Below are 9,302 nucleotides of genomic sequence, written 5' to 3' on the forward strand. Positions count from 1 at the left end.
AGATCAAGAGGGAGAGTGTATATGAATAAACTTCAAAAAATGCAAAAATATTATAGTTAAGTATAAGAGATTTTGTTCTTTAGTACTTTGGATTTTATGACATGCCTCCTACTGGTTAAAATATTTTTATACCTAAAGTTTATAAAATGTGGGGATGTATCTTAGTTTTGACAATTTACTTTTGCTGTAAGGAGATTTGTGCCTGACTAGAGTCTAGAATCAAACATTCCGCCTTTTCTTCTATTTTCCTCCTCATTTCTACTTTTTTCCTCCATATATGATTAGAAAGAATAATATGAATCCTTGAATATTGAATATTGGACCTGGAGAGAACTTTAGAGAATAGCTAGTCAAGCTCATTATTTTACAAAATAAGAATCAAGTGTTCAGGAGAATTTATAATTGACATACAATATGTCAGTTATAACTACATATATTTAACGTACAATTTGATATATTTTGATATATATATATGCCCATAAAAATCATCATCACAATCTAGGTAATGAACAAATCTGTCACTCCCAAAAGTTACCTCATGCCCACTGTAAGGTCTCCTTCCCCCCACCCCTTCTTTTAGTCCCCAGACAACCACTAATATGCTTTCAATCACTATAAAATAATTTGGATTTTCTATAATTTTTATAAATGGAATCATACAGTATGTACTCTTTTTTTGTCTGGCTTTTTTCATTCATTATAATTATTTCAAGATTTACTTATGTTGTAGTATGTATCAGTAGCTCCTTCCTTTTTATTACTGAGTAGTAGTCATTGTATGGATATACCACAGCTTATTTATTATCCATTCACCCATTGATGGACATCGGGTTGTTTTCAATTTTTGGCTATTACAAATAAAGCTGCCTTTATATATACTTTAAATGTACATTTGTGGACAACTGCTTTTATGGACATACATTTTGTTTTTTTCTTGGATAAATAACTAGAAGTGGAATGGCTAGATCATACGGTAGGTATATGTTTAACTTTGTAAGAAACTGCCCACTGTTTTCCAAAGTGGCTGTGACATTTTACACTCCTACCAGCAGTGTATGAGAGCTCCACTTGCCACACAACCTTGCCAGTACTTGGTATTTGTCAGTCCTTTTAATTGTAGCCATTCTAATAGATGTGTAGTGGTATCTCACTGTGGTTTTAATTTGCCTTTCCCTCCTGACTGATGATGCTGCGCATATTTTCTTATGCTAATTTTCCATCTGTATTTATTTCATCTTTGGTGAAGTATTCATTCAGATCTTTTGCCCATTTCTTTATTGGGTTGTTTTGTATTAAGTTTTGAGAGTTCTTTATGTATTATGGATACATGTCCTTTATCAGATATATGATTTGCAAATATTTTCTCCCACTCTGATTTATCTTTTCATTCTCTTAAGAATGTCTTTCAAAGAGTAGACGTTTTTAATTTTGATGAAGTCCAATTTCTCAGTTTGTGATTAATGGATAATGATTTTTTACTGTCATATCTAAGAAATCTTTGTGTAACCCAAGGTCACAAAGGTTTTCATCCATTTTTTCTTCCAAAAGATTTATAGTTTTTAGGTTTTACATTTTGGTCTATGATCTATTTTGAGTTAATTTTTATATATGCTGTGACATGTGGATCAAAAAGTTTTTATTTTACGCTTACATGGCTTTCCAGTTGCTCCAGCACAATTTGTAGAAAAGACTATCTTTTCTTCACTAAATTGCCTCTTCACCTTTGTTAAAAATCAGTTGTTAAAGCACAGGTGAGTCTATTTCTGGACTCTATTCTGTTCCATTGACCTATTGTCTATTTCACACCAATACCACACTACATAGGTTAGTGTAGCTTTGTAAGTCTTAAAATCAGGGAGTGTTAATCCTCCAACTTTGTTCTTTTTCAAAGTTGTTTTGGCTTTTCTAGATCTTCTGCATTTCAGTGTGAACTGTATAATCAGCTTGTCAATTTCTACAAAAAAGCTATAAGAATTTTGATTGGGATTGCATTAAATAATTTTGAGAGTGTTAACTTCTTAACAATACTGAGTCTGCCAACGCACATCACAGTATATTTCTCGATTTATTTAGGTCTTCTTTAATTTCTGTCGTCAATATTTGTAGTTTCCAGTGTTGCATATCCTTGACAGATTGATCCCTAAGTATTTTATAATTTTTATGCTACTTTAAATGGTATTTTTAAATTTCAGTTTCTGATTATTGTATTTCTATGTACTAGCAATAAACAGATTTTGTGTATCAATCTATCGTGCAACCTTACGGATTTATTTATTAGCTCTTATAGCTTTATTGTAGATTCCATAGGATTTTATCAAGTGTGTGAAAAACACTTTTGAAAGATATTTTTTCTGGATATAGAATTCTAGACTGATATTTTTTCTCTCAGTACTTTAATGATGTTGCTCCCCCCCCTTCTTGCTTACATCATTTCCTGTGAGAAATCTGCTCTCATCCTCATCATTTTTCCTCTGTAGGTAATGTGCCTTTTTTTCTCTGGCTGCTTTTAAGGTTTTTTCCCTTTATCACTGATTTTGAGCAATTTGATTGATGTGCGTTAGTTTTCTTCATGTTCCTTGCACTTAGGGTTCATTGAGCTCCTTGGATTTGTAGGTTTATAGTATCATCAGTTTTGGAAATTTTTCAGCCAGTATTTTCTCAAATATTTTTTTCTGTTTTCTTTTGTCCCCTCTCCTTCTGAGACTCCAGTTACTAATGTATTAGACCACTTTAGGTTGTCCCACAGTTCACTGATGCTATTTTCCTTCTTTTTTTTTTTTTTTTTTTTTTTTTTGCGGTACATGGGCCTCTCACTGCTGTGGCCTCTCCCGTTGCAGAGCACAGGCTCCGGACATGCAGGCCCAGCAGCCATGGCTCATGGGCCCAGCCGCTCCGCGGCATGTGGGATCCTCCCGGACCGGGGCACAAACCCGTGTCCCCTGCATCAGCAGGCGGACTCTCAACCACTGCGCCACCAGGGAAGCCCTTTCCTTCTTTTTTGAGTCATTTTCTCTGTATTTCATTTTGGATATTGCTATATCGTTTCAAATTCACTAATCTTTTTTTCCTGCAATGTCTAACTTGCCATTAATCCCACCCAGTGTATTTTTTTCTTGAGATATCTTAGTTTTCATCCAGAAGTTTAAGTTTTTAATATCTTCCAATCTCTGCTTAATATGTTTGTCTTTCCTCTACTTTTTTAATATATGGAATATAATTATCATAACCTTTCATTTTCTTGCTGCTAATTCTAATATCTGTGTGAGTTCTGGATTACTTTTGATGGATTTTCCTCTTCATTTTGGGTTGTATTTTTATACTTCTTTGTATGACTGGTAGTTCTTAACTGGGTGCCAGACATTGTGATTTTTTTACCTTTTGGGGTACTGGATATTTTTGTATACGTATAAATATTCTTGAGCTTTGTTCTGGAATATAGTTACTTGGAAACAGTTTAATCCTTTTGAGTCTTGCTTTTATGGTTTGTTAGGCAGGACCAGAATGATGTTTAGTTTAGAAGCTAATTATGCCCCACTAATGAGACAAGACTTCAGAGTACTCTACCCAATGCTCCATAAATTATGAGGTTTTCCACGCTGGCTGGTGGGAACAGGCAATGTCCCAGGCCCTGTGTGAGCTTTGGTTACTGTTCCCTCAAATCCTTTTGGGTGATTCCACAGCCTCGAGTAGTTTCCTCACATGCACACACTGATCATTACTCTACTGAATATATCTACGGGGACCTTCAGTAGACTGTGGGATTCTCCCTTTGTGTAGCTTTCTCCTTTGCAGTACTCCACCCTATGAACTCTAGCTGCTTTGGCTTCCGAGGTCCTCAGCTCTGACTTGTCAACTCAGGGAGTCTACCGGGCTCCATCTCAGTCTCCCCTGCTTGCTCTGTAGCCTGGAAACTCTCAAGGGCAGTAAGCTGGGCAATTATAGGGCTCACCTTCTTTTGCTTCCTATCTCTCCAGGGTTATAATCTTTTGTCATCTTATGCTTAGTGTTGAAAACCATTATTTCATGTATTTTGTCCAGTGTTTTAGTTGTTTCAAGTGGGAAGATAAATCTGTTCCCTATTGGCCAGAAACTGACTGTTTTAAAATTGTAACTTTGTGCACAGAAAAGCACACAATTATCTTGAAAAATATCTCTGAGGAACCAGAAATGAATCTGAATTATATATGCCAGCTCTACTTTCACATTGAGTTTTTGGAACAGATTTCTAAATTTTTGCACAGAAGCCAAGGAGCAATTGATATAATTTAATTACTTTGGTCTCAGACTTCACTGAGAGATGAAGAGAAAAATATTTTCCCTCTATGACATGTTTCTGGCTCAAATATGTTATTTTTGAAATTTCCAAAATAATGTTTGACAAGACAAAAAAATCCCTTTGGAAAACATAATCTGATTTAAGTGATTATATATAAGCTCTTTCCTCCCCCCAAAATTATTCTGCATGTAAAGTTCATTTATTATTTTAAACCTTGAATGCTTCCATTCCATTGTTTATAGCAGCAAAAGATAGGAGAAAACCTAAATGTCCTTCTATGGGAGATAAGTTAAATGAAGTATGGCCTATCCAAACAGTGTATGTTTATTTTGAATAGACAGCTCTAACAGGTGCTGATACTTGTAAAAAGAGCAGTGATGTATAGATACACACAAGCTTGGTCATGCCTGGTCTATCTCTAGAAGAATGTATAAGAAACTGGTAACAGTGGTTGCCTCTGGGGATAATAATTAAAGACTGGGATAGGAGGAAGAGATATATTTTTCACTATATACTTTTATGCTGTTTACTTTAAAAATAAATGTACTTGTATTGTTCCAAATCCATTTTTTAAACAGAAAAAGAAAACAAACTGTTATTTGACTTCTCTAATAGGAGTGATCGACACAGGAATTGCCCGATTTGCCGCCTACAGATGACTGGAGCAAATGAATCTTGGGTGGTGTCAGATGCACCCACTGAAGATGATATGGCTAACTATATTCTTAACATGGCTGATGAGGCAGGCCAGCCCCATAGGCCATGACCTTGGGGTGAAGTGTTCTGTTGCTAATGTGGGCTACAAACACTTTGGTCATGGCGGAAGAATGCAGGGATGTTGTAGGACAGACACAGAGAAGTCAATTTTCCCCACCCTCTTATTTTCACTATTCTGACAATTTGTCCATTTCCTTTGATAAACTTTCCATGTCTTCCATTTATGGTAAACTAAAACTTGCTACTGTTTTAGACCATATTTTCCTATTGTTTATCTGTTCTAATATATATTAGGACTAATAGCTCTTGACTCCTTTGCTGAGGTAACAGCAACATTTCCAGGGGCTTCTGAAATACTATTATTTTTCAGGACAAGAGTATTCTGGAATCTATTTAGTTAGGTTTAAAATAAACCTTGAATGTTAAAAAGCTGTAGCCATCTGAGAGAAAATCTTAAATGACTGAAAATGTAGAATACATCAAAGTGCATGTTACTACTTAAATTAGTCTTACTGCTGGAATCTAAGGAGTATGTATGCCCCCTTGTGGTTAGCTATTGCTCCTTTTATAGTTTTTACTTGAAATAATCCGCAATTATTTCATAACTTTAAGTGTTTTGGAACTACATGCTTTTCACTTAAAAGTCTTCTCCCCCCTCCCCCATGCTGTATAATTTGGATTAGGACTATAAACTTGGGCAGGACTTTGCCTTGTAAATGGATTTCTGCTGGAGAATCTTCTTGGCTATTCTGGAAATGCTTTCCCACAGCTGGGAAACTGTTCTAAATAGCTTTTGATAATACGTATGTATCTTGCCGTTTCAGATGGAAATTTTTCTTCATCACAGACCCTAAATTTTATGTCCAAATTATGATAAATCATTCAATATTGGTTTATGGTGCTTTTATTTTCTTAATTTGAAGGCATCTTTCTGAGGTCCCAAAGTCTTCAAATTTCTTAGATTAAGAGAGAAGAAAATAGGGTGTAGCCTTTTAACCATACGTACATAAAACACCTCTGAAAGTTAGGAGATTAATTTGACTTACTGTTTCACTGCATTTTATTTGAAATACCCTGAAAGAGTATAGTTATGTTCAGTGGCATTTGAACCATTTTTTTAAAATTTTGCTTATAAAGTAAAATTTTTTATTTTATGCAAACACTAACATTTCAGCATATAATAAACTAGGGCCTGATGTCTTTAAAAAGTATTTTAACATTCCATGTAACTTTTCTGATTTATTATTGGTAAATTGCAAATGTTACTATTTTCCAGAGTACCAAAGTATACAATTTAAGTTGCTGCTTATTGACAGCAGAATTTTTGGATACTAGGGACTTTAATAGGCATGCAAATTAAGTAATTCATTTTTAGGAAAAATGTCTGACAAAAGGTAGCTTGATTTTACCCCAAAAATAGTGATAACTAATTGGTTGACATTCATGATGGGGGCAGCTCAGTACCAAATAGCTAAACACTTGCTATGGACGCTTATGCAAGTAGAGTACTGGGGGCTGTAGCATATCAACCTGGCAGTGTACTTGATGGCTGTGTGACCTAGAGAAAGCCCCTTCCTCTGGTTTGTAGGTTCTTACTTTAGAAACAGACTTTATCTGTGGTTTTCACACTTTATTTCAGCAATAGAACTTTTTTTTCAAGTAAAAATCTTACTCAGAACCCTTACACACACGTGCTGCACATGCATGAACACACACCCTACCCCACTAAATGTCATTTTATCATTATAAATTTCCTTATATAAACTTTATATACCATAATAACTAAATATTTATGAAGTCAACCAATGAAAACATGTATTAATGCACTGGTGATTACCAGTATATTGGAATCTGATGAGTAATACAGTTGTATGATGGGACTTGTTTTTAAAATTTTTTTTCAAAAGAAAGAATTAAATAATTCAAGTCAAAATCCAGAACTCTGAATCTCCTCCATGGATTCTTAGTACTCCATGGAACCTATTTTGAAAACCTTGAGACAGAGAATCCTCTGAGGTGTTTTCCAGCTCTAAGATTTTAAATTGTCTTTATGGATTAGATTTTCTGAGTCTCATTCAGATTGCCCAATTTAAGAATGTTTCTGAAAATGAACAAAGTGGCTTTACTGATTTTTAGATCTTTCCAGGTATAGCCAATGATTTTATCCCCCAGAATCCTTCACCTTTCAAGGAATTATTTAACAGTGAGCCCAGTGACTTGATATTGCCCAAACCTTTTATTTATTTTCCAATATGAGCTCCAAGACACTAACTGATCTACTGTGAAATTAAACGTTTTTACTAGCCTTATCAAATAAAGGAGCACAGTTTTTTGCTCACTCCATTAAACTGGGTGATAATTCTTCAGATGTGAATGTTAGGTAGGTTCTACTGTAATAGCTAATCATAGAAGTTATAAATTTGTTTAATGGATGAAATGTATACTTTTTGTATTCTGTACAGCTTGTCTTTTTTAAATATGAAGTACTTAAACGCACTTACTATGATAGGAAATATGTGTGCCTTCTAGGATTTATGAAGTGGTTTCATGATCTCTTAAGAAATTTGTTTTATAAGTTATAAAGTTTCCCTATCTTAACCCAATAACAAAGGGTTTACTCATAATACTGTAGAACTTTAGTTTGAGAAAGTGGATTTGACTATGTACTGAATTTAGACGTTGAAAATAATAGTATCTGTTTTATTCTTAGGGCAAACTGACATATTGTGCAATAAATAATCTTTAGCAAGTAAATTTTAGCTAATTGAAGAGATTTTTTTTTCTTATCATGTAGTTTCACATTCTTATATACTGTGTTTATATTCCTTAGAGGACTATTTTGTATTGTGCTCTGGGGGATTGTAATGTTTTTGTGCTATGTTTTAAAACTCATTTCAAATTAGACTCAATTTCCTTATACCTAATATATGTATGGGTAATAAGGCTGCTTGAAAATATATTTTGGTTCAGTGATTTTTATCACTGGAAAGTTGGATTCATTAAAAGGTAGTCCAAAGAATTTGCACTTTTCACTGTTTTTTTCTTCATTAAGTAAGTCCAGCTTACTTTGTCTGTCTAGGAATAAGAAAACTACTTGGAGATTAGGGAAATCAGCTGTTCACCCACATTTAAAATGGGCAACACAATGACAATATAATATAAAGAGTTAGCAACAGACTTTCATTTGTTTTCATGGTCTTTTGTTACCCTACTGAATAGTAAAAATAATCGATAAAATACTTTATGGTGGTTTTGATGTTTACCTTATAAGATCATTTCTAAGATAAAAGAATGTAATTAGAGAAGCAGGCTAGAATCTTAGTGCTGAGAAGTGGAAAGCCATTTATAAGAAGGAGTAGCAGTTAATAATTAATGTATATTGTCATGGAGAAGTACACATTTTGGTATCAAAGACATAAACGTCCCCTCAGATATATTTTGATAATCTTGCAGCTGTTTATAGTCTTAATTCTTTGGCATCCTCTTTCTAATCACATATTCCTTTAGAGGTTGAAGGTATAAAAATTTTCAAGGAACTGTGTCTGATGAGTGTTCCTTTTATTGCAGTTATACTTTTTTTTGAGATTTTAATTCTTTTTAATTTTTTTATTGGAGCAAAATTGCTTTACAATGTTGTGTTAGTCTCTGCTCTACAGTGAAGTAAATCAGCAATATTTATACCAATATCCACTCCCTCTTGGACCTCCCTCCCCACCTTTGCCCTCCCCCCCGCCCCCCCCAATCTAGATCACCGAGCACCAAGCTGAGCTCCCTGTGCTATACAGCAGGTTCCCACTATCTATTTTACACACAGTAGTGTATTTATATCAAACCTAATCTCCCTATTCGTCCCATGCTCCCTGTCCCCTCCATGTCCACAAGTCTGTTCTCTATGTCTGTGTCTCTATTCCTATCCTACAAATAACTTCATCTGTACCATTTTTCTAGATTCCACATATATGCGTTAATATACGATATTTGTTTTTCTCTTTTTGGCTTACTTCACTCTGTATGATAGACTCTAGGTCCATCCACATCTCTACAAATGACCCACTTTCATTCCTTTTTATGACTAATATTCCATTGTATATACATACCACATCTTCTTTATCCATTCATCTATCGTTGGACATTTAGGTTGTTTCCGTGTCCTATTGTAAAGCGTGCTGCAATGAACATTGGGATACATGTGTCCTTTTGAATTATGGTTTTCTCAGGGTATATGCCCAGTAGTGGGATTGCTGGGTCATATGGTAGTTCTATTTGTAGTTTTTTAAGGAACCTCCATACTGTTCTCCATAGTGGCTGT

At 34.5% G+C, this 9,302-nt stretch overlaps 1 protein-coding gene across 1 annotated transcript in view; it reads left to right on the plus strand.

Moving 5' to 3' along the window:
* Positions 1-8,343, plus strand: part of RNF141 (ring finger protein 141) — a 48,754-nt gene extending 40,411 nt beyond the window's left edge. The window contains exon 6 of the mRNA XM_079930805.1: positions 4,892-8,343. Within this exon, the coding sequence (XP_079786931.1) occupies positions 4,892-5,042 (151 nt within the window). The 3' untranslated portion in view covers positions 5,043-8,343. The remainder of the gene's footprint in view (positions 1-4,891) is intronic.
* The last annotated feature ends 959 nt before the right edge of the window (positions 8,344-9,302 follow it).

This window comes from Stenella coeruleoalba (genome assembly GCF_951394435.1).
Source record: "Stenella coeruleoalba genome assembly, chromosome: 8".
In the NCBI taxonomy this organism is placed as follows: Eukaryota; Metazoa; Chordata; class Mammalia; order Artiodactyla; family Delphinidae; genus Stenella; species Stenella coeruleoalba.